This window comes from Corvus cornix, chromosome 12, assembly GCF_000738735.6.
Source record: "Corvus cornix cornix isolate S_Up_H32 chromosome 12, ASM73873v5, whole genome shotgun sequence".
Classification (NCBI taxonomy): domain Eukaryota; kingdom Metazoa; phylum Chordata; class Aves; order Passeriformes; family Corvidae; genus Corvus; species Corvus cornix.
Genome location: NC_046342.1, coordinates 311,280 through 339,189, shown reverse-complemented (window position 1 = coordinate 339,189; position 27,910 = coordinate 311,280). Strand labels below are relative to the sequence as shown.

The following is a 27,910-nucleotide window of genomic DNA, read 5'->3' as shown; positions in this document are numbered from 1 at the left end:
TGGGTTCTGATGGTGTGAGGCTGCAGAGGAAGGCATTTTGTCTCCAGCAGCATAGTGATATGATGGCTTCCACTCAGTCTTCTGCTACCTATAGGGAACTTCAAATTTGTGCGGAGAAAGACAAATCGGGGCAGATCTAACTGGCACAGCTCACAAAAAAAAAAAAAAAAAAAAAGCCATTAATAAAGTGATTTACTTGAAAGCACCCTCTGAATGTTTTCCCTAAAATTCCCCAGCTGAACTGAGAGAGTATTCTACAAGTCAAAAAGCTGGAGACAACACAGCCATTCACACCTTCTCCCATCGCCTCCTCCATGCAAATCCAGCCCAGAGGCACAGGCTTTAATCCTGTAGTCGTTAAAGGCTTTTGTCATTCAATGAGGCTTTCCCAATCCAGACCAAAGTATTGGTTTCCAGAGTCACATACCATCTCACATTACCTCTGGTCTGCACACAGCAGAGTTTAAGGAGACCCAGCAGCCCCTGCCTCCTAGGGATTCACACCAATTTCTCTATAGCAGCCAAACAATAGTTTTCCTTCCACGATTAGAGGCCTAAAGCAAATCCTTTATTAAATTGAAAATATCTAGCAATAAGATCTGATTTGGGCTGATGCACATATAGTGAAAACGAATGGGAATTCGAGCATTATACAGATTTCTTCACATGCAGTCAGTTCAAGAATTCCTAAGCAAGTGTAATTAAGAACAAGAAGGCCATTCACCAGGTAAGAAAGCTTTCACACTGCAGTTTTGCCTTCCCAGTCTCTTCCTTAGGTGTACATGACCCAGAGTCTAGCACTTCCATGCCGCGTCTCCAATACATTTGGCAGTCTTTGGTCATTAAAGATATTCTATTACAGAAAATATGTGGAAAATACATCTATGTCAATCCCCCTGCTAGAGCACTCTGTGAAAACCTGGCATCGTGCTGAATTCTGGGTCTGTGCGATGGCTCTGCAGTGATGGAGCTAGCCTGACAGGAGCAGCATCAGCCTTTTCCTTCGGACAACCTGCCTTCCAACAGCATCCCAGTCACCATCCCTCATGGATTTCAGTCTGCTGAAGTAGAAGCCTTACATATTCAGGATTCAGTTCCCAGCAAAGCCAGACGAAGCCCAGGCCTGCCCCCAGGCTTCCCTCCAGCAGCCCTCTTTTAAATCCCCTTGGCAATCCCCCAGGCTCCCCCATTTCCCCACAAACCCTCCAAGACCTCCCGGGCTGGAGGAGAGAGGGGTTCAGCCCCTCACCACCAGCCCACCATACCTTGCCTGGCTGCTGTGTCTCCCATTCTGCATCCCTGTCCCATAAAAGCCAGGGAATGCATGACTATGAAGAGAGAAGTGTTCCCCATAATTCTTATTAAGGGAGCAGCGCTGCAGTGAATTATGATTATGTTGTGTAATGAAATCATCAGCGAATAAAGATGTGACTGCACATCCATCCACAGCTATCCCAGGCAGCCAGGAGTAATTTACAAAAAGATTGGGCCAACATTAAAATATAAACAAAAACCCAGGAGCTCAGTCTTATAATAACACGTTATTTCCATGTCAGTTTCAAATACTCTTGCAGGCCATAAAGCTCAGCCACCCAGTGGGAGTTTAAAGACCCCAAATTATAATGAAGGGTTAAACCTCGTTTCACCTAAGTTACAGAGTAGCTCACGCTGAAAATAAAAAAATATTTTTACTAGGTTTTTCTCTTAGGTCTCATTCCAATGGATGCCAACGAAAGTGAGGTAACAGGCACTATAAGCAAAAGAAAAATTAAGCATGTACTACTATGATTTTTACTAAAGGCTACAAAACCCACCAAGAACAGGGTAGCAAGGAAAGAGAGCATCTAAGCCTTCATTCTCTTTACATATTACTGGATGGCTTCAACTATTACTGGATGATATTACTTCATTCTCAACATCTAGAACTTTAATGTAAAAATCTGCCTTTTTAAAAGGTATTTGGACAGCTAGGTCTTTGACCTAACCAAAGCACTGCACACATGATGCCTAAAAAAAGGCAAGCACTGGGGCGTATTGGGAGGTTTGATTCACCAGGACAGTGACAATTCCATGGCAGGGGAGAGGGAAGGTCGGGGGGGGAGCAGCTCCTCAGCCTTTATGAGGCCATAACACAAAAGGAAATTTTGCTCCTGCAAACGCACTCGAAATCATTGGCGGTCGGTGTCACTTTAACCCAGAGCTGCTGCCCCGAGAAGGGGCTGGGGCCGGGGCCAAGCAGCCCCGCTCCGCTCCGCCCTTTCCCACGGCCGCGGGAGCCACGCGTGACCTTCGCTGCGCCAGGCGGGTCCTGCGCGGCATCCGCGGCTGGAGCAGCGCCGGGCCGAGGGGGTTAAGCGTGGGAGGAGTGTACATAAGGTGGTGGATCCGGAGCCAATGGGGATATTGCGCTATAGTTAGACACTGGATCCTAAGCGATGGTGACCATAAAGGCTGTTCAGGGCTGAGCTGCTCTGGATGACACCGGCACGATGCCTTTAGTTCCCGGCTTATAAGGCGGGGGAAAAAAAAAAAAAAGCACTGGAGGATCAGCTGGGCTTACCTGCAGTTCACACCACGCGACTTCCACCCACGTCTCCGTGTCCAGACCCTTGTAGACCGTTTTGAAGGATCCCCGCCCGAGTTCAATATCAAACTTTAGGAATCTGCCATCCGGCGAGGTGGCAACCGCTTTCATATCAGCCTCCTCCTCGGGCTCCTCTTTCTTAGCCTTGCCCTGGTCCTTGGCAGCATCCTGCGCCTCTCTCCGCTCCGCGTCCTTGCCTGGCTCCTTCTGCTCCTCGGCGCCCGCAGCGCTGCCCGAGGCCGGCGTTGCCCGCGGCTCCCCGGAGCACTCGGCCTCCCGGCCCGCCGCCTCCGCCGACCCCTGCCCCGCCTTCGCCCGCTCCGCGATTATCCTCCTGGTTTTGGGGAGCAGGATGATTCTCCGCTGGTGCTCCGCCTCGGGCAGGTCGAAGGCGGGCTCCTCCTGGTCCGAGTCCACCACGCTCCTTCGCAGGAACCGCTGATGGACCAGCTTGGGGTCCCTGGAGCCGGGGCCGCGGGGCGGCGGCGCGGGGGCCCCGGGGGCTCCCGGCGCTGCAGCAGCGTCCGTGGCCGTGGCCGCCCCGCTCCCCCCGCCGCCGGGCCCATCCATGTTCACGCCAGTCTCCGCAGCCGGGGGAGCGCCGGGCTCGGCAGTCGCTGGAACCCCGGCACGGCCGCCGCCTCCGCCCCGCCGAGGTGCCGCTCTGGCATCGCCCCCAGTTTCCATCCGGTCCGAGGTGTCAGCGCCCGCCGCCGCCCCGGCCCGGGGGAGTCACCGCGAGCCGCGCCCGCGCCGCCACCTGCGCGGGGCAGAGCGCAGCCCTGAAGCGCCGCCACGGCCCGGCCCGGCCCCCAGGCACCTCCCCCGGCCCCGGGGCTCCGACGAGCCGGGCCCCCGGGCCGGGCCCCGACCGCTCAGACCGGGCTCCCTCCCTGTCCCCGGCAGGGGCGCGGCCGAGAGCGCCGGACGGCCGGTGCAGCCCCGGGCTGCGGCTCACCTGCGGCGGGCCCGCGCACAAAGGCGCGGCGGGGCCGTTACTTACGTGCGGAGCCGGCGGCTGCCGCGCTCAGCGCCATGCGCGGGGGAAGGCGTGCGGCGGAGGAGGGGCGGCTCCGCCGAGCGTGCGCCTGCCCGGGTGCGCGGCGGGGCCGGGGGAGCCGTTGTCGGTGCGGGGCTCCGCGGCGCGGCGCGGCTCGGCTCCGCCCGCCCCTGCGCCGCAGCCCGCCCCCGCCGCAGCGCCGGCCCGGCCGCGCCTCCCGCTCCGCGCCCGGCGGCTCCGCGCCCCTGCCCGCGGGCACCCTGCGGCAGCCCCGCCGCGCCCCCCGCCCGCAGCCCCCGCCCCGCCGCCGCCGCTTTTTTGTCAATGGGAGCGCTCCCGGGCAGCGCCCATTTAAGGCACCGGCGCTCGGCGGCCACCAATGAGGCTGCGGAGGGTGGGCGGCCGCCCCTCGTTCTCGACCCCCGGTTCCGCCGCCCCGCCCGGCGCCACCGCAGACAATGGGAGGGTCCCGCGCCCCGCCGCCGCCTCGGTCCGCGCCCCACAGCGTCCGCCCCCTCGGCAGGTGCACACACGGGCCCAAGAGCATCCCCAGAGAGCGTCCTCTGAGAACATCCTCCCGGCAAGCATCCCCCGAGTGCATCCCCTCCAGAGCATCCCGGCGAGGGCATCCACCCCAGACATCTCCCCCAGAGCATCTCCCGTGCAGGTGTGGGGTGGGTGCGGGGCGCCGGCCTCAGCTCCATCCGATCTCTGGATCCAGGAGGTGGGTGTGCCAAGCTGCCGATTATCACGGCTGCAAGCAAAGGGAAGGTGACTTGAGGGAAACTGGATACTCTTTCCACACAGCATCTTTCAGCACTCCTCAAATGCAGAACACGACCAGGGACTGACTCAGATGTGGCCACTGCAAACACCTCACAGCCCACCCGTGCTACAGCAGGTCAGAACACATGACAAGCCTCACGACCTGGAGTTATCTTTTTTGGTTTTTTTTTTTCTTTTTTTCCAGGTAGTTCATTAATCACTCTATGAATATTGACCCCATCATTCACTGTGACCAACACTTGGAATTAGTCTAGATAGAGGGAAATTTGGATCTTGACACCCATCTGTGCTTTGAAGAACCCACCTGGAGCACTGCCTCCACTTCTGGGGGCCTCAGCACAAGAAGAATATCGACCTGTTGGAGCTGGTCCAGAGGAGGCCACAAAAATAATTGGAGGGCTGGAGCACCTCTGCTCTGGAGACAGGCTGAGAGAGCTGGGAGTGTTCACTTGGAGAAGGGAAGGCTCCAGGGAGACCTCAAGGCCCCTTCCACTGCTTAAAGGGACTCCAAGAGAGCTGGAGAGGGACTTTGGGTGGTGGTCTAGAGTGCCAGTACAAGCGGGAATGGCTTCCCACTGACAGAAGGCAGGGTTAGATGAGATATGGGAAAGAAATTCTTGGCGGGGGGGGGGGGGCGGGGGGCGGGGAGGCTCTGGCACAGGGTGCCCGGAGAAGCTGTGGCTGCCCCATCCCTGGAAGTGTTCCAGGCCAGGTTGGACAGGGCTTGGAGCATCCTGGGATGGTGGAAGGTGTCCCTGCCCATGGCAGGCGGTAGGAATGAGATGAGCGTTAAGATTCCTTCCAACCCAAACTGTTCTGTAACTCACCCTTAGGTGAGGTCAGAGATGTGGGACACTGGCTTTGCCAAAGGCTGTGCCCTGTGACAGCTGTGACATTTCTGCTCTGTAAATTCACAAAAGGACTCTGGTTGCCACTACTGCCAAGCTGCTTTTTCAAGTATTAGATTCATAAAAAAATACCATATGTTTTCATAATTAAAATTTAAGTAAATAAAGAAAAATAAAAAGAGAAGCTTTACCAAGTAATTATTCCCTGAGATTTCTGAGGGAAAGGCAGCTGACTGTCAGGCAACTATAGTTAGTTCTTCTTTTAATTAATTAATTTTTAGTTAAGAATTATTTTTAAAAGACCCTTTTAGAATAAGAAACCAGGTAGTTATTGTCAATAGAATCACTGGTGTTTTATTTTTACAAATCACACTTCACTAATAATTCAGTCTCATGGATCCATTGATCTTTCAGTGGTTTGCTTTTTGAAGTGTTCAAATATCAGTGATATTTCTAGGACTTGCAATTGTGGCATGAAACACAGATTTGTGTGATGTATAGAAACCCAAATTCCCAAACATTAGTCCTGTATGCTGGGCTCTGCACCTCTCTGCAGATGGAGATTTGGTACACAGAGAGCAGTCTGCAGTTACCAGGAGAAATCAGGGAAGGTGAAGAGCTCTGACACCTTCTCCTACTTATTACATAAATTGACCTAGAACTCTCTTCCTGGCAATGGAAATTCCCACCACCATGTAGAAAAAGGATAAGATTCAGGCTAATGAGAGGGCTAAATGTAGCTGGCAGCATTTCACTCTGCAGGTGGACCGGAGAAAATGGGGAATATTCTAGAGCTGACCAAATACCAACCCCAAAACCCACAATCAAGAAAAATATGGGGGGAAAAAAAGAAAAGAGACTGGATTTCCCTGTCTGCCAGGCCTTCTCAGAGGAAGTGGGAATCTGCACGCTCTCAGGTATAGGGAGCATCCCACCCCAGCCTCAGGAGGACACGTGAGCACTGCCAAGCTGCACCGGTGTCCCCTGACCCCTTCCGAGGGCTCCACAGATGAAACAAGACCTGTTCTCACAGCTGAGTTTTCGCTCTGTCCGGTGCCACATGGTCCCCAGGGCTCTTCCTGTGCCCGTTTGTCTACTGAAAACCTAGCAATCATTTGCATGTCACAAACTTAATTGTGATCCACTTTCAAGTGCTCTGAGTCTGTTGCATGAATGATCTTTAATACTACTAAAATGGAAAGAAAAAGCCTCTTCCCACTTGTGCTGTTTGACTTTTTCCACGCTGCCCTCTGCTCGCTCTGAGTGAGCCGGGCAGGGGTGTGACAGCGCGGCACCGCAGGGTCGGGGGCCACACCGCACCCAGGCCTGCAGGGTGGCGTGGCAGGGCGTGGGCAGCTCTGGGACTGGCCCACAGTCTGATCCAGCATTCCATGGCAGTTAACAATGGCCCATCCCAGCAGAGGGATGCTCCCCAGCAGACAGAGAACTTTTCCTTAGCCATCAGGAGCTGTCATTCCAGGCCTTCCTAAGTGTCAATGACCACAATGGACGCACCACTGGGGAGAGATCCAGGGCCCAGTTCTCCCATGGCCTGTGCTCAAGCAGTCCCAAGCCAGCCCCCTGTCCCAAGCACACGCCTGCTTGGTGAGGAATGCTCAGCGAGCACATGCAGTGGACAGGAATGAAACCCAAAGTAGAGGCTGACTCACTCCTTGTTTCTGCCCTCTATCCAAAGCCCTCAGCCAATGGGAACAGTCACCTAAAGCTACGCTTCTGTAAGGGAGAACACCTTTCCTGTGCAGGTGACCTCACACTGGAACAGGCTGCACAAAGAGGGTGTGGAGTCTCCCTCACTGGGGATATTTCAGAACTGTCTGTGGACAGAGTCCTGTGCCAGGTACTCTAGAATGACTCTGCCTGAGCAGGAGTGATTGCACCAGATGACCCACTGTTGTCCCCTCCAACCTTACCCATCTTGTGATAAGCTATTTTATTGGGTTGCCTCTACTTTCCTCAGTTTACCCAGAACAGAAGCATGTTATTGATTTTCCTGCTGTCCTGTCCTTTGTCTGCAAGCCAGCAGACACACAGACACAAGGATGCTGTATTACCAGCACAGCATACTACATCAGAGTGCTTTATTAGCAAAGGGCATGGAAAAAGATGAACAGTTGCAGTATTCCTGATTGTTAGATCATCAACCATCATCAGAGTAAGTTGGAAGCAGCCTCACTCTTGAGAGCTGACTGGTATGCAGATGGCATTGGAAATTATAGCACATTTCAACTAACAGGAGTGAAGGTGCTACCTCAGACAGTGACCTTAATCAAGCCTTTAACTCGGAGAACTGCTCTTTGCAGGAATGAAAGCCAAGATGCTCATCTCCTGGGTGAAGTTCTCTCTCCATGCACGGCACTGAGTGAGACACACGTCGCCCCAGAGCACAGATGGGCATTTCCACTTGACAAGTAGATTAACACAGGTCTGTCTTTGACTCCTCTCACTGCTGGCTGGACCAGTCAGTCACTCACCGACACAGAGCAGGACAGATTGTCCCAGCTAATAGCTAGTGTTAGTTTTAAAAGGGAGAAAAATAACCATTTTCTCATAATAACAGCCATTATTCTCTTTCTGTGTTTGTTAGTTTTGAGTGTGGAAGTTCAGTCCAGTTTGACCAGCTTGACTTTCAGGTTCTCAGATACTGAGAATTTTTTTATTTGTTTAAAATAAATGCCTGCAGGGGACCATGGAAACCTCTATACTGGCCTCCACTTTTCTAGTAACTTGTTTTTTTATATCATTTATAACCTGATTGAAATCAGGTCAGATACCTATTGAGAGCTACTTTCAGTTGCACCCAGGGTACGCTCTTACACCTGCACATGTGCTATGGGCCCTAAGGTAGTGTTATGTAGTAACTGTGTTTTCTTTGAAAGAACAAGAATGATCATTTAAAAACCCAGTTTCACAATATATTCTCTGTTAGGTCATCTGTGTTCTGTTCTATTTGTTTATAGAGACAATATAGATACAGTAGTTCAAGTAGCATAGACTCGTAGAAGGATTCAAGGTCATTTCATTCCAACCCCCTGCCATGGGCAGGGACACCTTCCACTATCCCAGGGTGCTCCAAGCCCCATCCAACCTGCCTTGGACACTTTCAGGGATGGGGCAGCCACAGCTTCTCTGGGCACCCTGTGCCAGGGCCTCCCCACCTTTATAGCAAAGAACTTTTTCCTAAGCGTCAGTTGATCTCAAGTTAATGGTTGGGCTTGATGTTAAAGGTCTTTTCCAACCTTAATGACTCTAATCCTATCATTCTAAGTCATTGAGTTAATACAAACTAATCACAAAGGTGTAAAAAAGCATGTCTGTATGTCAAAATGATGGATGCTGTTGGCAAACTCACCTTGCAGGTCAGGGAGCCAGGCAGCAATGGGTGGGAAGGTGTGTGTCACCCTCCTCAGGAGGGGCTGAGCTCCATTTATCTTTGTTTGTCCTGCAGTGTGACGCTGGTACAACACATCACTCCAACATCCATGACAAGCTTAGACTGAAAAAACGTTCCATGTTTTTAATTCCTACAGATTTTAATAGGCATAACAATATGCCACCACATTACCTCTCAGGTTCCTTAAATAAACAAGCTTAATGGTGCTGCTCAGAAGTTAATGGGCAGTATCTTCACTGCTGTATGGATTTATGAGGTGTGATTGCTGCTCCCCAGCCCAGGAACCAGCTGTGCCCAGGGAACTCTGTTCAGGCCTCCCTGAAGGGCAGCTTAGTCAGCAAAAATACAGTTATTTTACAATTCTATGATTTACATCAAGCATCATCTCTCCATGCCACATCACGAAGGTGAGGTTTGTTTTCCAGACAGGCAGCCTGTCACCTTTCCCACCCCAAATCTGACCAATGATGAATACTTGATTTAAAGTTACTGCATAATTCCAAAGTTTGTATTTAATTATTTATCTGCTTTTCTTTGCCAGAAAACAATGGCTTTCAGCCTGCCATAAACCCAAATGAATGACCCAATTAATTTCCCAATGCTCCTGTGTGGCCACAGGGATTGCAAGAGTTCAAAGAGCAGATTGGGTTTTTTGAAAACCTCTTCCACTTCTTGTGCTGTTTCCTGCTGGGATCCCTCAGGTACCTTTATAATGAAAACAAAATAGATGGAAAGAGCAATGTAAGAATTAGATCAAAACAAGGAACAGAGCAAAATAGACCAAATCAAGGAGTTGAATGCGACACTTAATAGCACGGTTAGGACTTTCCAAAATGTTTGAGTTGAGCAAGTGAATAGCCTTTACATTTTATTTTTAGCATGAAGCTGTATTTTATCAAAGAGCCCATCTAACATATTGTGTTGCAAAATAGGCAGATTTAAGATGTAATGACAGTGCCATTACTCTTCCCAACATAAAAGATGGGGCATAAGTTCTTCTAACTTTAATAAGAACATCTGCTGATCTCGTCTCCATGCAACACTGCTCGTTATACTGAGCTCTTTGATCCTGGCTTTTCCATGAACTGAAGAAGTGGTGAGAGCACAAAACCTCAGCACAAAACCCTCCCTCCATGCAATGTGCATTTAGTGAAGGGCTCCTGTCACAAATGAGTCAGAAGCAGCACTGTGCTGTGAGGATCGCACCCATTTGCCCGACTGGTTCCAGTGACTCTGAGCACACCACTGTGAGGAACAGACAAAAGTCACAAGTACCTCTACTATGGATTTACCTGCAGTTAAAACAATATTTACAAAGGTTAACCAGTTAAGTAATATAGAAACTGTGTCACACACGGATGGCAATGAAAGACCTGAGGAGTCAACGCCTGTGCTCCAACCAGCCTTCATCCTCCACCGTCCTCATGAGAGCCTCCTGTTTAGTACACTGACACTTCATTTTTAAGTACTTTTAAGTAAGCAGCAAACACCATTGACTTCCTGAGGGGAGTCACCACATGGACACAGAGCTCCAAACCTGTTTAGGGGTCACAACAAGGACAAGGAACTTTTTGCAGTCCCAGGGTGACTGAGATACGTGGCACTTGAGATACATGACCAGGCCTTTCAGTCCTGACTGCTCTGCTGGCACGCTAGGGCATCATTGGAAAGCAGGCAGTACAATCAGGATAAAGAGGTCTATCCATAGACTCAGTGCTCAGACATGGAGCGTGGGCTACACAGGAGAGGTGGCCTTGTGTCATCTCCTGCAGTCGTATGCAGTTGCTCAGTATACTCTTGCTCTTCTCTCTGCTGGATCCCCTGCAAACATCTGAAAAAGTCATTGAATCAGTACAGCTGGGAAAGCTCTCTAAGGTCATCAAGTCCAACCATTAACCCAGCACTGGCTTGTTCACCAGTAACCCAAGTGCCACATCTACACATCTGTTAAATCCCTTCAGGGATGGTGACTCTACCACTGCCCTGGGCAGCCTGTGCCAGAGCCGGACAACTCTTTCAGTGAAGAAATTTTCCCCATTACCCGATCTAAACCTCCCCCAGGGAAACTTGAGGCTGTTTCTCACTTGTTACTTGGGAGAAAAGAAACCCCCACCTGGCTACACCCTCCTGTCAGGGAGTTGCTGAGAGTGAAAAGGCCCCCCCCACAAGCCTCATTTTCTCCAGGCTAACTCAATTTAAGCTGCATCATCCTTTGGGGCAGAATTATATGTGTGGCTTTTTTTCTTGTAATAAGAATTAGTGGAGAGACATTGGACACCAGTCACTGGTACATGCGTGTTGCAGAGTCACAGCCAGCTCTGAATTGCTGTAAGAGCTCCTAATAGAATTTTGCTCTTACTCTTATGCCTTGTAAAATAATGCTACAGAAGAACGTTGATATATTACCAGTTTTCAGTATTTGATGAATATGTATGGCACATTGCTATGTCAAAATTTTCCTTCTCATCTGTCAGTCCAACACAACAAAAGAGAAATTGAGAAATACCACGGTGTAGAGAAGCTGCAATTATCGTTTCCAGTTCCCAAGAGGAAGCCAGAAATCCATTGAAGACACCTCAGACCACAGACAATAGATTCCAGGGCTGAGTCCTTTGTTCTTTCTCCTTCTTTTCCCTGACAACAGCAAAAGGCTGCACATGAATCCTTGATCTCTCTCTGCCTAGACAGTTGGCATCCTGCATGAGAAAGGGTTTAAGAAGAGCCTTTGAGATCTCCTAATTACAACATACCTCCAAAAATAAAAGCAACATATCTCACTTTGGGTACCAAACACCAAGGTCTGGAGTCCAGGTTCAGATGTTAAAATTCGGTATTTTGAAAACATCAGATATCATTCATTGGATGGTAGTATTTGTCTGGTAATTCAGAATAAGTAAAAGTGTTGGACAAATATACAAAACTAAAACTCTGTAAGATTTGAAGAGCAACTAATTTATACTTAACAACAGATAGTTCAGATGACAACTGAGTGAAATTGGTGTAATGTCCTGAATTTCCACGTAGGCTCTAAGCACAAGTGCTGTGTCTGAGCCAAGGTCCCAGTTCTGGTTTAATTGCACTGACTGGCCATTGATTTAAATGAAGGCAGGATCAGCATGTGATATAACAATTTCCCTGTTTAATTGTGCTCATTGTCCCTGTGCTTGTTGAGTAGAAACATGCATTCAAACAAATGTGAGGTCTCCCACCCAGATACATCCCAAAAATCTGCAAGGGAAATTAAAATATGATTTTAAATCTGAAAAAGAAACCAAACATGACATCATTGTACCCATCTCCCATCCTGTATATCATAAATTCAAAGGTCCTAAGCCCATATTTTAACGTTTTTCTTTGAAATTAACACACTGTATATTTTATTGCTTTTAAGAGGAGAAGAGATGATCAAAGTCATTAGCAGCTAGGCACCAGCATCTTGCTCATTAGAATTTATGGTACACTTTTGGGTTTACTTTCTGGGCAGGCATTTGGCCCATTTTCAAGACACGGGGGACAACTGGTTGTGTAATTGAAGAGTAAGTTTACAAAACGATGTATGTGAGAGCCAAAATCACTAAGCTCCACCAAGTGGCATAAGAGAGAAGGTGTTGCCATCGCGTCCGAGCATTAGTATGGTTTCAGAGGAGCTGATCTCCCTTTATGCCGCCATAGTTAGGTGTGCAGCTATGTTCTCTAATGTTTGGCCTTTGTTTATTTTTAAGGGGACCATTACATGTCATACAACATGTTTTAAATTCTGAATTTGACATGGGAAATAAGCCAGATATGCTTTGGTGTGCCCAGAGCATAGAGGGAGAGAGCACACTGGGAGAATAAAAGCAGCAACTACTGTGTAATTCCCTGACTGAACTGGCGTGATGGAGAGTGTGGTGGCAGGAAGAGAGAAGCCACCGCTGCAGCCATGAGGCGTCCAGGGTGCTGGCTGGTAATCACATCAGTCTGGGACTGTTGGCATGGCAGTACCAGAAGCCAGGGAGGGAAGGAAGGAAAATTTGAGAGAAAAAAGACCTCAACAAAACAGCCCCAAACAAAAAAGAAAGAGTGAAAAAAATGCAGGGTAAAGCACATGAGAAAAATAGGTAGCACCATCTTACAGTATGGATGTTAGGGTTGGGAACTACTACAACCAAATTTGGATGTCCCATTTGAGCAGAAAAGCCCATAAGTAACTCACTGTTCTCTCACAATTTCTCTTCTCAGGAAGCAGGTCTTTGCCATCAGCAAAAATGTTGGAAACACTTTAGAAAACAGCCTCAAGAGATTTGATACTTTTAAAAGGAGAGTCTATGAGCTATTGAGACTTGAATACAGAACTTGTATGAAATGGGAGCATTGAGAGGCAGAAAACCCCTGGATGACAATGTGATAACCTGAAGGAATTGGATTCCCTGTTCTCCCTTCCAGATGCCTGTTGACTCTTGAAGTCAGAGTCATTTTCTGAGTTGGGATAACTAAACCTTTTTGCAGAGACACATTTAAATTCTTATTCCATATAACATCTCATCAAACAAACCATGGTTGTCACGGCACAAAGCTGGTCCAGGGCAGGTTTGGGTTGGAGATAAGGGAAAGGCTCTTCCCCCAGAGGCTGCTGGGCACTGCCCAGGCTCCCCAGGGAATGGGCACGGCCCCGAGGCTGCCAGAGCTCCAGGAGTGTTTGGACAGCGCTGCCAGGGATGCCCAGGCTGGGGTTGTTGGGGGGTCTGGGCAGGGCCAGGAGCTGGATTCAATGATCCTTGGGGGTCCCTTCCAGCTCAGGAGATTCTGTGGCTGTATGATTCTATGTTTCATCAGTGTCTTGCTAGTCAGACCAGAATGACTAAACCTCAGTTAAGCCCTGCAAGAAATCTAAAAATAATGTTAGATTTTAATCTTTGCCCAAGATAATTCAAGGTATTTTTCTCCCTCTCACATATTGCTTGTCTCAGTAACGTCAGGACTGACATTAAAAGAGCTTCCCTAGCACAGAGGAGATGCTATTACTATGTTACCAGGCTTTAAAGATGAATGCATTTTAATATAAAAGTTTCCTAGCAACATGTGTTCTCAGCCCAGAATGTATTCCAGAGGCAGTGGTGCTTTCAGTGCTGTCTCTGTCTCTCCGTCTGAAGCAGCCACTGTGCTCTGCTGCCGTTCCTGCCTTCACAACCCACAGTATTACAGAACAGCAGTCTCCTTTTCCCAGGTTCAGCTTCTCACTGTCTCCCACTTTGGTCTTACACATGAAAATATCTACCCACCCTTGTCTAGTGATGTGTATCTGTTGCTTTTCTTCAGCATGCTGAGGAAGCATCTCCTTTTTCCTCACTGAATATCAGTCTCCTAAGTATTTCTGGCTCTCACATTACTTAGACTGCACATGCTCCAAACTAGGCAGCTCTTTTATCTGTGTTTGGAGAGCTGTGGACAGCTGAAGGATGGTCCTGGACCAGCGCCAGCACCTACCCGCCTGCAGCACCACGTTTTCCAGCATCGGGCATGACCACAGAGCAAGAGCAGGGAGCAGGAACACCTTCCACAACAGGAACTGCATCCCACAAGAAAAATAAACATGGAAAAAGGCTTATCAAACCTGGTTTTTTACATGATTAGGGAAGAAGAAGGAAAGGAAGAAGGAAAGGAGAAAGGAGAAAGAGGGGAAGGGAAGGGAAGGGAAGGGAAGGGAAGGGAAGGGAAGGGAAGGGTAAAAGGGTTATCCTGTAGCTCCTTTGAAAGGGAATCATCATCCAAAGGGTTATGCCAGGCCACTGAGTCTTGAGGAAAATCCTTTGGAGCGTGGGTGTGGAGACTCAGGTCTGTGGCAGAAGGTCCTTCTTCCCAGGAGCAGATCCTGACCAGACCACCACCCTTCTCTGACCCAGGATTCCCCTCTCATGACCAGGTCTCTTCAAGTGCTGAGAGAAACAACAGGGGAGGGCACAGGTAGGGAGATGGGATGCTGGGGAATTAGTGAAGGTCAAGAGGAAAAAAGAATCCCACCCCTGACTACTTCTTGGAGAAATTGGGCCCAAATGCCAGGATTGTAAAGTGCAAGCAGACAACTGTCTCCCTGGCAACTTGAAAACATACTAGCAATAACAGTAGCATGTACTGCTCCTCCCCTGGGAGCAGGGAATGCCAGCAGAAAGGCATGTTTAGGGATCAGAGAAATTACACAGCCTCAGAGGGAACAGTGCCTTCCTCACACTGCGGTGCAGCTGGTCCTCAGCAACTGAAGGGTGGATGTCACAGAATCATGGAATCACAGATTGGTTTGGGTGGGAAGGCACCCTAAAATTCATCTTGTTCCACCCCCTGCCATGGGCAGGAGCACCTTCCACTGTCCCAGGATGCTCCAAGCCCCGTCCAGCCTGGCCTTGGACACTGCCAGGGATCCAGGGGCAGCCACAGCTTCTCTGGGCACCCTGTGCCAGGGTCTCTCTACTGAGCTGTCTGTAGCTTGGGCTGGAAGTGCAGCCCTCGCTGGCTTTCACAGCTCCCAGGAACATTTGAGGACCTGCAGCATTAAGAATTATACAATGCGCGAAGGCCAAATAATCCAGATCCCAAAAGAACATTAGCTTTGCTCTGAGCACTTGTTGGTCTCAGAGGAATAGGAGGGCAGTGGGATTTTGGACAGTTCCCTGCTAAGTCAGGCTGTTCCAGCCCTAACTATAAGGAGGCAGGCTGCTAGCAAACACTCTACACAGCAGCATCTAGGAGCAGCATCTGAGCTCTTTCGTGATCCTTTCTCAGTTATTTACTGCAACAACATACTAATGAAGTTTTGCAAACACAAGGATATGCAGAAGCAGCTGAGATACCACACAGTCAGTGGTTTTGTGATGCAGCATTTGCTTTAATGCATCCCGCAACAGCAGGTTACAAGACTGGGTTAGAGATCTTCAAAGAACATTACTTTCAATTTACTCAGTTCCTACATGGAGAAATTAATCTGTAATGTTACAGAATACATCTCAATTCCTTCATCTCACAGCAGTTCTAGTGGGCCACCCCATTAAATGAAGGTGCCTCACACCAGCTGTGCCAGCTCTGGACCCTGCAAGGTGCCACAGAGAACACAAAGCCAGAAGTCAATCACTGGCACGCAGAGCTCTCTGCCAGGGACTGGACAGGCTTTGGAGTTGCCTTAGGACATGTAGGAAACCTTTGGGTTTGTCTATTACACAGGTGGTCCTGATGCCGTAGGGAATATACTCTATACATTAACCTGCTCTCATTAGCAGCCACTTAATGTCTGCATATTATGGGATCTCCAGACTGAGGAGCCAAAGCTGCCCAGAAAAATTCTAACACACAGTTCCTTGCAAGGGGAGCCACGACCCCACTCCAACTGCTTTGAGAATTCAGGCACCTGCATCAGAGATTTCTTCCATAGGCCAATAAGGACATGAGTCCCTTTGCTTTGATTAGGGCTGATGTGAAGCAGAAACAGCTTTACAGGAAAAATCCTCTTTGTGCATTGGGGGCCGGCGGAGGAGAGAAAATCTCTTCGTTTCCTTTGACCCCAGAAATCAGGCCCCAGACACCTCCATTTGGGAGCCAGTGCCTTGCTGAGCACAAACTCCTTGATACTGAATGTTACCAATCCAGCAGCATTCTTACAAGAGACAGATTTGGACTTGGCAAAGAGGAGGCATAACTGGGATTCCTCTGCTGAATGTCAGGGGTGTCTCACCCTCTCCCTTCCTCGGGGACCAGGCTGCAAACGGACTCCTGGAGAGTCTGTATTTTTCTTGTTTGTGCTAATTCTGGGATAAAAGGGACAATTTTGGTTCTTGCTATGGGAGGAAAATATTCAGATAACCTTTACAGTGTTAATTGCAGCATGCACAACCCAAGCTTAAGCCATATGTTTTCATTTGGCTCACAGAGCACACTCTGCATGCTCTCCTCTCTCCTTATCAGGTTCTACATCTGATGCACTTTATTTATAGACATCTGCCATTCTCAGGCAGTAGCTCTGGCCCTTCTCGCTCTCCACAGCTCCCTGACAGGAGGCTGAAGCCAGGGGGTCTCTCAACCTCTTCTCCCATGTAAAAAGCGATAGGACAAGAGGAAACACCCTCAGGTTCCACCAGGGGAGGTTCAGGCCAAATATCAGGGGAAAAAAATTCACTGAAAGAGTGGCAAAGCATTGGAACAGCCCTGGGACATGGTGGAGTCCAGGGCTGTTCAAAATAAGAGCAGACATGGCACTTTGCAATGTGGTTTAGTAACCATGGTGGGATTTGGCTGAAGACTTGATAATCTTGGAGGTCTTTTCCAACCTTAATGGTTCAATGATTCTTCAAAACTATGAGTGTTACAGCTTCTATCCTGTACCAAATACTAAACAAGCAAATGGAAAATGCTCCACAGCCCAGGAGTTCTGCCCTTCACATCTTACCAGAGTCACAGTAGTACAACAGCCAGAAAAAATGGAATCCTACCATACCCTAGGCTCATATTCCTCTTCTGCTTCTTTAAGTGTGCAAGTAGCACAGAATCCCAGAATGGCTTGGGTTGGAAAGGACCTTAAAGCCCATCCAGTCCCAGCCCCTGCCGTGGGCTGGGACACCTTCCACTACCCCAGCGTGCTCCCAGCCCTGTCCAGCCTGGCCTTGGACACTGCCAGGGATGGGGCAGCCACAGCTGCTCTGGGCAGCCTCAGTGCTTGGGCCTCACCACTCTCACAGGGAAGAATTTCTTCCTAATATCTAATCCAAATCTACCCTCTTTTAGTGTAGAGATTTTCCCCCTTGTCCTATCACTATCTGCCCATGTAAAAAGTCACTCTCCATCTTTTTTATAAGCCCCCTTAAGGTACCTGAAGGATGTATCTTCTCTGTTTCATTCATGCAGGTGTAAAAGAATTCCTCCATAAACACAAACCTCACAAACTCATAATAAGCTGTTATCATACATATTATTAATTCTCTGCTGTAAATCCATCCTCTGGATTTCAGCCATGTACCCAACACTACCAATAACATATCTTCAAAATTCAGCTAACATTTAGTTCTTTTAAAATGAACACTTGAAAGCAGGACAGATGCCCTAGCTCCCAAGCCAGCCTTCCAGGGCAGAGCGAGGTGTCTCCTGGCACTTCCAAGCTTTCAGTACTATGGAGCTGTGGTAGCTGCTCACAAGGGGCCAGTCTTGCTTGGGCAGCAACCATGGGCCCAGCCCTGAGAGCCAGAGAGACCAAAAGGTATCTGCCAATTTTTCTTCCTGCTTGGTACGAGTCTTATCTCATAAAAAATTTGTGCCTAAAGTCCAATTTCTGATCTCAGTTTTGCTGTCCAGGCATATAAACTTAATTTCCTGATCCCGATTTTTTTTGCAGATTCTTGTTCTTTCTTAGCTTCACATTTTTAAGGCTTCATTTCTTTTTGCTTGTAAACTGTGTTGTTCTAAAAATAACCCTCCGATGAACTAGAGGAGGAAAAGCCCAGTAACACCTGTATTCATAATACCCATTTTCTTTACAGTTTTACACAGTCTTGTAAATTTTTTTGGAACAGCTCTTTAGTGCTGTTCCTGCTTTCTGCAAATAAATGAGATGATGGCAAAACACTCTGAAACTTCAGTGGGAATAGAGGGGACTACCACTGTGATGAGACTGCTGAAATCCTGAACTTCATAAGCACACTGGGCTGTTGCCGTTTGAGGAATCATTTTGCTCCTTCCAGCAGACCACATTGTCATTATTAGTCAGTGCAGTTACTCTTTCCCCATGGGGCTGGAAAACTGTAAATAGCAGAAAGAATAAGAATAGGCAGCAGTCAAGCAACAGAATATTAAAAAGGTCATATGAAGTGCACAGGACCAAAATAATGGAATGGCTGTATTAAAGGGTAGAATTCTGGTAAGAGCCTCCCAATTCCAAGATAATATTAGCAAGGATAACTAGCACAGAATGTGAATTTGGAAACAAGAACTGTTTAAAAGACAGGGTTTTCTTTCTTCAATACTCAAATTCCTTTTCTGAATGTCAGCTAAATTCTGTGAGCTTTGTCATCCTTTCACCGGAGGTTTTAATGATGCTCCATTATATGAGACTGCAGCAGAATGAAGAAAATCCTCAGTTGTTCTCTTTGACCCCCCACTTCCATTTCCCATGACATGTGCTTCCCTTAGTGGCTGCAACCAGGCCCTGTGGAGCTCAGTAAATCCAGTGCATTCCCCACAAACATGAGAACACACCCAGCTCCCTGCTGGCACTGGATCAATCCATACTAATCACAGCTGCAATCCCAGGGAAAGAGTGGAAGAGGGAGATATGTAATTGCATATTGGATGAGAGATCAATGGCTCACAAGCCCATCACCCTGGGAGATGGGACCAAGCTGCTGAGTCATTGATTATTTCAGATGATGTGCCTACACATCAGTGTCTGCTGTTCCTGAACACCGGAGCGGCTTCAGGCATGTAACACAGACTCAGTGATTTCTTCCATCACCCTCCTGGAAAGGAAGCCAGTTCTCAAAGACTTCAAAATCTCTGCTATTTCAATAACTGCAAGAATTGGTTTGCTTCTAGGAGTTTAATCTAAAAACTATATATAACCTTTCAGGGCTTCTGTCAGAACACCAGAGATGGGGAGAAATCCGTGTTGCTACTGGAGACCAGAGCATGGAAGGGATAATGGTTTCTGGCAGCACCAGCTGACAGCACACAGCGAACACAGTTCTCAGCTGGAACAACAGGCAGCACCTGAATGTCACCTTTTAGCTGGGTAAAGCATATTGGTATCAGACAGGGAAGCTGGAATTAGACAGGGAAAAGAAGTGTGTGGCTTTCACAATTAAATACCTGAGCAACAGGTTCAGGGAACTGTGAGCATGTCACTGGGAATGAATGAGGGGCTGGTGTGCTTCAGTGCACACTGGAAACTTAAATCTGCAATTTCCATTACATTGGCAATGTAATGAAAGGGTGTGAGGGTGGGCAGGCCCTGGCACAGGGGGCCCCCAGAAGCTGTGGCTGCCCCTGGATCCCTGGAAGTATCCAAGGTTGGACAGGGCTTGGAGCAGCCTGGGACAGTGGAAGGGGTGCCTGCCCATTGTAGGGGTGGAACAAAATTATCTTTAAGGTCCCTCCAACCCAAACCATTCTGGGATTCTATGATATGTAATAAACTGCAAATAGGGTGACAGTTTCTAGAGGGTGAATGTGCTGTCCTGTGACAGACCAGGAGCTGAGGGTGGCTTCACCTGGGCACAGCATCACCTAAATCTGGCTTCCAACATGCTGATCCTACTTTTTCCTGCCAGGGAAGTCACTTCTTGGCCATGCATCAGGTTATGCATCAGAGAGGCACTCTAATTTTTTGGCAGCTTTTGACAACAGGGCACAGAGTATTCTTTACTGCATTTCATTACAAGTTTGGGCAAATCTGAATAACAAAATCTTTGGTACAAATTTGTATCTGTTGTACAGTGGACTTACAAAGCTTTTTCAGAGCTTTGCAGAAAATATTTACTAAAAATAAATAAAACCAGTTAATAAAATATTGTCATTATTATTTTAAAGCAAAATTTTCAGTTCTTCCCTTTGTGCAATATCCTGTTACAGCTGGATCTCTTTCTGTTTCATTTTGTGGGGCAGAATTGCACTCCATAAGGCAGTAAGGTAATACCTCAGTAGGGAATTCTTCAAGCTCATTCTTTTAAGCATTTATATTTTCTAAAGTGTTATTCTATTTTTACCAATAGACTCCAACTTCTGTAAGTAATTGAAACTCTATCTGTGTTCACTAGATCGAACATCCCTGATCTGAACCACAGGGGAGCAAAAAGAAACCTTTATCCTCTACACTGAAATCCTGATGCCTGAATTCAACTCTTTCCAGTGATCTTGCAGATTTTATAGCAGAATTAATTACTCAGTGCCAAATTCTGCTATTGGCTTCAGATCCATTTGGTCTAATCACTAAATAATAGAAACATTGGAACAATAAAAGATCAGTTTCAAGTGTGTCCTATTTAAATGCATCTGCTTATCCCTAAGATTGTTTGTATCAAGGATATAATAGCATTATTGCAGTAGACATCAGGGGCTGTATCACAGCAAGGAAACCACCACTGCTTAGGAATGCATTTTCCCAGTGTGATATATATACATATATACACATAACCCCATCCTTCCCAAACACGGCAGCTGTGGGGACTTCCAGAGCTGGAAGAGCAACAAAGGGAGCAGAGGTTCTTGGGAGTGCCATGGAGATAGACAGGGACAGCACCAGTAAAACCATAGAACCATAGAATCTCCTGAGTGGGAAGGGCCCTGTCCCTGCCCAGACACCCCAAATCCCGCCCTGGGCATCCCTGGCAGTGCTGTCCAAACGCTCCTGGAGCTCTGGCAGCCTCGGGGCCGTGCCCATTCCCTGGGGAGCCTGGGCAGTGCCCAGCACCCTCTGGGGAAGAATCTTTTCTTGATATCCACCCTAACCCTGCCCTGGCCCAGCTCCAGCCGTTCCCCCGTGTCCTGTCCCTGTCCCAGGGAGCAGAGATCGGAGCTGCCCCTGTGCTGCCCCTCGGGAGGAGCTGCAGCCCCCCTGAGCTCTGACCTCAGTCTCCGGTTCTCCAGGCTGAACAGACCAGGTGCCCTGAGCTGCTCCTTGTACATTCCCTCCAGACCCCTCACCATCTTCACAGCCCTTCTTAAGACACTTTCTAATGGCCTTATTAAAAATCATCACACGGTGTCTCTCTGACACGGGGTAAGAGATCACAGTAACAGAAATCTCTTCATGCAAGGCAGATGTCCTAAAGGCACTCAGCCTGCTTTTATCAACATTCTCTGAAATGCTTTGCCAGCATTTCTGTAGGTAGTTGTGCACTATCAGCCTTTGTTTCATCAAAGGACGACACAAGCTCTGCAAAGCCGCCTGCCCAGGGCAAGGCTGGGCTGTGATGGCTCTCACAGCCCAGGACAAGAGACAGCAGCCAAGGCAAAGACTTCTTCGAGTACATGGCTGCATTTAATGCCTCTTCCAATGTCTTAAAATAGCTCTATTTGCTTTTCTTTTGTCATGACACTTTCTTCACTCGCAGGCTGGAGCAAGAGTATTTTCTCACTTGATTAATGTCCCCTAGCAAAATGACTCATAAATAGATATAGAGCGAGTGCTGCTGAAGTGTCAAGGGCTTGAGCCTGTCTACCACTTTGGGTTTCATAACCATGAACATGCTGCTTTCCAAGACTTAGCCCTCTTCTTTGCCATTCTTCTGACTCAAAAATAGGCCAGTGTTAGGTTTTTTCATAACCACCATATGGTGCCTAGAAAACCTTTGGTACATTTGCAGTTCCCTGGGGCCTGCTCTAGATTTAAGAAGTAGATTTCTGAGGATGGCAATCATTTATGGCAGCTCAAGCAATTTTTAGATGTGGTTCTTTACATCTTTTCTTGTGCTTAATATTTGTCCAGCAAAGAGCCAGCATCTGAAGACAAGTGGCTCCTCAGTGAAACTGTGTACTGCCTTTTCAGTACACCAGATTTGATGCCTCTTGATTTAAAACACTTGCTCCTGCAGCAAAAGTACACAGAAGTGCAAGATTCTTCTTCAGGTCTCTAAGCACATCCCCTCTCACCTGTACACTCCCTGCCTGCCATTTGTCTGGCTTATTTCCTACCTGCTTTTCTCACTACTTCTTATTTAAACAATCCTTTTGCAAACAGAATTGAAAGTTGTGCTGCAGGTGAGGCTGCGATGTGGATCTCAAATGGGATGTGGTTACATTTGCTGTGGCATTTATCTAGATTATTATCCATCTTCTCACACTTTATGACATGGCCACGGCCACACTCTGATCAGCTTCCTTTAATTTCATCCCTGCAATATCTGGAGATGCTTCAAGTTTCTTTTCCACTGTGGGTTGCTTTTTATCAACCCTAAATTTTATCTATTTTGTGGCTTGGTTGGTTAGGTTCATCTGAAGTATTTAGGTTTTATCTTTTAAACTAAATTTCTCCTTGCAAAGTGTGGTATGAGTCATTCACATTTACTGCCTTGCCCTCTTTGCTTTAACGCCTTCTGCAGTTTCTTCTGTTCTAGAGATGAGAATAATTAGTACCCACTCTTAATTTTATAGTTTTGGAGTGTACTATTTTTGCTAGAATGAATATTCCCCTTCTTCTGAATGTGTTTTAAGACAGCTGGAGGTAGGTGACTTGATCTGAATAAATTAACAACTAAACTTCCCTACAGAACAGACCAAGATGTACTCTGATGAGTTAATTCATTATTTCCCATTTTTTTCTGGAAGCTGGTTTTGACCCCCACAATAGAAACAGAAATATTTAATAATAATCATACAGGTTACCTTCTTTAAACCACTGAAGTCTCAAAGACATGCTCCAGATTGTGCTGGCAGTTTGTTTTGGGGAGACTTCTGCCCAATTTATCACCCCAGGCCTTTGATCAGCATTTTTCTAAGTAGCTAATATGTAGCTGTCATTACTTACAAAGTAAATAAAAATAAATGAGCTCACACTTTCATTATGAAAATTGGTTAGAATACAGCAGCCTGAAATTAATCTACAGTGTATGTACTATAACCCCAAAAGCCAAATGAGTGCTGTGATGGGAGCACTCTCGTTAGCATGGACTTACTGGAATAAGCCATTGGAAGTAGGTGCTTTTAGACTAGACCCATTACACTCTGGAATTTTCATTAAACACTTTTCAGATGTTAGCTAGGAGAACAGTTCAGCAGATCATCTCCTCTGGCTTAGTTAATGACTGTGACTTTTAGATACATAGTTTCAGACACAGGGATTGACAAACTCATTCCTAGTGCAGCCGCCTGGCAAAGCACTGGAACAGGCTTGGGGTGCAGAACTCCTGCCACCAGCTTGGTAAAGAGCTCCCAGCAAGAATGGCCCTTGTGGGTAAATCTGTGCGAGAGACAGGTGACGCAAACAGAGTAGCTGAGAGTGTTGTAAGAATGAATTAGAGACATGGGTTAGTGGTGAACAGGGCAGTGCTGGATTAACCGTCAGACTCAATCTCAGGTGGCTTTTCCAGCTTTAAAGATTCTGTGATTCTGTCCCTCCATGTGTTGCACAGACCGGGCAGCAGCACAGACTGCTTTCTGCAGCAGCAGGCATAGCTACCACCACACCCTCACCTGGGGACAAGCGCTCCCCGCCAGACACAGATTCCCTCTGCCCAGGTCCCACCACCCACACAACCAGCTGGAACTCAGCAAAGGTGCCTTCTCCTTTTGTTAGAGGGTTTTTCTTCACATTTCCACTTGGGTGGTTCAAACACCTTATCTGGTGGAAACATGCTGCACAGAGGAAGCTCCCAGCAGAAGAGCAGAGGCATTTTCCTTGTTAAAGCAAATAGTATTTTGAGAAACCTAAGACCTTAAAAGCTATAATAAAAACAATCAGGATAACCCATGCTGCCATACGTGTGCACTTGTCAAAAGTTTGCAGCTCGAACCACAAAAGAACAGAAAGGAAATGCTGCAGAGATTCCTGCCAATGCTGCAGTGGGTGTATGCCTCACTGATCCAGACTTACCACAGCCTGCAGGAGCTGCCTGTTTGAAGCAGGCTCTCACCCTGGGTCACTCACTGGTTCCTCACGATCATGAACTAGCAGCCATGGGAAGATGCATCAGGGTCTTGCAACCTTTCTTCCAGGTTTCAACAGTTTATAGGGAAACATGGGCTGATTCCAGCTGCTCATTCTGGAGCTGAAGTTAATGAACATAACAGCAGATAGAAACAGCTTCAGATACAGAAAAATAAGGAAAACCAGCAGGGAAACACTCACGTGGAGTTAAAAAAATCTTTGGTCAAGCTTTTTACTGGGTCATTATTTCTGCTGTCAGAGCGGACATACCTTACCAAAGAGAGACAGTTCAAGTGTGACTGCAGACAGTTGTTGTTTTCTGCTAGAGCTAGATAAAGATTCACACCATCCAAAAACACTTTCTGATGCCAATAACACAAATACAGTATACGGTGCACCACACTTTCAACTGCCTCCTGCTTTCAGCAGTCCTCCAGCTCGTTGTGTGTTTTCATTAGGGCTTCACTGCCATGCAGCGCTATTCATAACTCATGTTAACTTTCTTCAGACCTCCCTTCTGCAATAAATAAGAGTTTCTTAGAAGAAAGACAACTCAATGGTAAGAGGTAATGGCCCAGGCAATGTCTGTTACATATCATGGCTAAGCTGTGAGGGAAGCCTGGTTTGAGGCTCATTTCAGTCAGCTGTGTGTGCTTCTTCTACCTGCATGTTCCCTTCAACATTCTCTGAACACAAGATTATGAAACAGCTGGATAAGATGTGCACATCAGGTGAGGGTGCTGTGTGTGTGGAGTGGCAGCAGTGGTTAATATCCCAGCTCCCTTACCTCTTCTGGGAGCTGAGATACACAGAATTTGAGATAGACCCGGAAAACCTTATTTAAAAACATGATAGCAAAAAATATCTAAATGCAAATATGTGAAAAATCAAAGTTTGATGGTAGTGGCTGCCCAGTTTTGTGACTCTTGGGCTAAAGAATATATGGGTTGGAACTAGCTGATCTTTAAGGCCCTTTCCAATATAAACCACTCTGTCATTTTATGATTCTATGTCTTTTGTCACAGCTGTAAACCAAGGAAAACCAAGCAAAGTATCATGGTCCTAACCAGCTAACTGATGACAAAGTCAATTTTAAGAATATTCTCTTCTTTATTATTAAAAGAAGACTGTATTAGTATGCACAAGATAGTAAAGCAAAGCTGTCTTTATTAAAAACTAAGCAAGGGCTTCTTGCTATATTTAGATTAGATCGAGAGAGAGAGAAAGTTTCTGCCTATTTTCATGACATTACTTTACACTGGATGCATTTTTAACAATAATAGGACACCCTAGGAAGGATGCAAAGACCTGTCAGTGGTTTTCACTGAATGCTGTGACATTTCCAGAGTACTCCGAATGATTCAAATAATGAAGAAATGTAATAACTTCTGGATAAAACCCCTGTTGGATAGTCACTAGCTGAATATTGCTTAAATGCCTTTTGGGTGTTAAATTGCCTCAGAAGGGAAGAAGAGAGGAGTGATTTTGCTACATTCCCACCCTGCCCAGCCAAGGACTGGATGAGATCCATTTGCTTGGAGAAAAACAAAAGAAAAAATTAAAAAGGAAAACAAAAAGCTCTTGGATCATAATTTCTGATGCATCACAACTTAACAGTGTTCATTCATGTCAGTCAGAATGTTTTCAAACAAACCACTGCCATTAACAGCACAACATCCACCACTTCAGGATGGTTGCATTTCCCAAGGAAATTAAGGCCCCATCCAGCTTTACCTGGAGACATCATTCTAAGAATCTAAAAGGCCTTGCATTGAATTAGGGCAAATTTAAATACGTTTCTTGTTATCATTTCTTAAAAGCAAATACATTCCATCTTTTGTGCAAACTCAAAAGGTTGCAAAGGCATGGGATGGTTTTAAAGAATTGCTGCAGGTTTTCCTAGAGGCATGAATTTGATCTGGATCAACTCTTTCAAAGTTTTAAAGTGACAGATTTAAAGGAATTTAAACAGCTTTTGGAGCACCCTCCTGGAACCCATCTGCGTATCTTTGTCTTTTCTGTGGGTATCCTGCATTCTAAGACCCCTTGACAGACTTGTCCATCTGCAAGTTCTGAGTGTGGGGTGTGGGCACCTCTGGAGTGCAGTGCCATGGGAACAGCACATGGGCTTTCCCTCTCCATGCTCCCACCAGAGCTGTATACTCCTCTCCATCTCTGCAGCCCTCCCCTGGGGTCTGAGCCAACCTCCACTTCTCTATTTTCTCACAGACAAAGATAGAAAAAATGACTTTTGGGGGCAAAACTTCAGAACTAGACAGAGATGTTGCTTAGCTACGCACAGGCATTTACATTCGTATCGCCTGTCAAGAGGAAAAAAGACAACTCAATTGGAGTAGCAGGGATAAAGCAGCACTGTAGAGAGGTCACCCAGGCCAGCCCGATGCTCTGAGGCAGGCTCCTCTAGGCATGCACCACTCCTGCCAAGTTACATGTTGTTCCAGCCTGTTCTTAGCAGACCTCCAGTGGTGGATAACCCACATCTCACAATGCAGGCCAGCGGCCAGGGCCCCGGTGAAGGATCCTTCCCTCACACCAATAATGGTCCTTTTTATTCTGTTTTGGCAAACACAGAAAGGGATTTCTTCTATCCCATAGATCAGGCTAATTCCCTTGCTTGGTTTGTTTCTGTCAGCTGAGCTTTGAAGATGCCCAATAATTCTAGTCCTAGGAGAGTGTTACGAGCTGTTCTCTGATGAGCACATCATCAAGGACAACACTCTAATGGTTTTTAAATTGTTTCTCTTAGTCATAGGCTTAAAATAAAAATTAAAAAGAGGCAGAAGAAACAGTACAAGCTTTAGACAAATGTAAAAAGAATGCTTAGACACTGTGAAAACCACGGAGAACATAATTACAGACCATGTTTCACTGAGAGCATGACTCATTAGAGAAGACTAAAAAATGCTTTAAACATATATGTCTTAGCTGTTTGGCTGATAATAAAAGTGATAATTAAAACCAAGAACACCAGACACTTTGGGACTCCTCAAATCCCTCAGATTCTTACATCCAGAAATACAAATCAGAGCACATCCTCAGGTGTTGCACAGAGTGTGCCAGTTCCCCCCAGCTGCAGCAGCTGCAGAGCATCTGGACCTTGGACAAAACACATGTGCAGACCCAAATCACAAAGCCACAGGCAAAAAAAACCCACAAGCCTGAGAACACCTCATCTAACAAGGAGCAAGGAGCTGTCCTTGTGAAAGATACTGCTCCTGACAAAAAGCAGTGCAGTCTCCTGTACACCTGCCTCCAGCAGGGGCCTTGGACACTGCATGGTGCAAAGCCAGTAAAACTTTGGGGTGTTCACCTGCACCCAGGGCATTCCAACCCATCCATGTCACATAAACACAATGCCATCAATCATCAAGTGTTTCCTTCAGCAGTTCAGTAGTTCAAAAAGAAAAAAAACCTTAATTCAAGAAAAGAACTTTGGACAGCCACAAATATTTATATGTGTATTTTACGCTTATATAAATATGTGCATAAATGCACACATGTGCATTTGTGTGTAAATACATACAATGTAAATGCAGCCAGGAGCTGCCTGAACTGTAAGTTACCTATGGCCCCTTGTTGACAAGAGGAATCCCCTTCCCAGCACCATTCCTGGCTGCTTTGCTCTGCCTAATGATCAACTGGTGAATGTGGAAATGGATGTGGAGGG

General features: G+C 47.0%; 1 protein-coding gene and 1 long non-coding RNA gene across 15 annotated transcripts in view; both read right to left on the bottom strand.

Moving 5' to 3' along the window:
- The window catches only part of WNK2 (WNK lysine deficient protein kinase 2), a 102,952-nt gene extending 99,607 nt beyond the window's left edge, over positions 1–3,345 (bottom strand). For 11 of the 13 annotated variants that reach the window (XM_039558764.1, XM_039558754.1, XM_039558759.1 and 8 more), the window contains exon 1: positions 2,561–3,345. In XM_039558764.1, coding sequence (XP_039414698.1) covers positions 2,561–3,271 — 711 coding nt within the window. In that variant the 5' untranslated portion in view covers positions 3,272–3,345. The remainder of the gene's footprint in view (positions 1–2,560) is intronic. The other 2 variants (XM_039558762.1, XM_039558766.1) reach the window with 1 other exon arrangement.
- A 5,382-nt stretch (positions 3,346–8,727) lies between these two features.
- Positions 8,728–27,910, bottom strand: part of LOC104695731 — a 37,798-nt gene continuing 18,615 nt past the window's right edge. The window contains exons 3-5 of one of the 2 annotated variants that reach the window (XR_005602978.1): positions 24,169–24,343; positions 11,037–11,326; positions 8,728–10,461 (exon numbers count right to left, since the gene is read on the bottom strand). This is a non-coding gene — a long non-coding RNA (uncharacterized LOC104695731). The remainder of the gene's footprint in view (positions 10,462–11,036; positions 11,327–24,168; positions 24,344–27,910) is intronic. The other variant, XR_005602977.1, reaches the window with a different exon arrangement.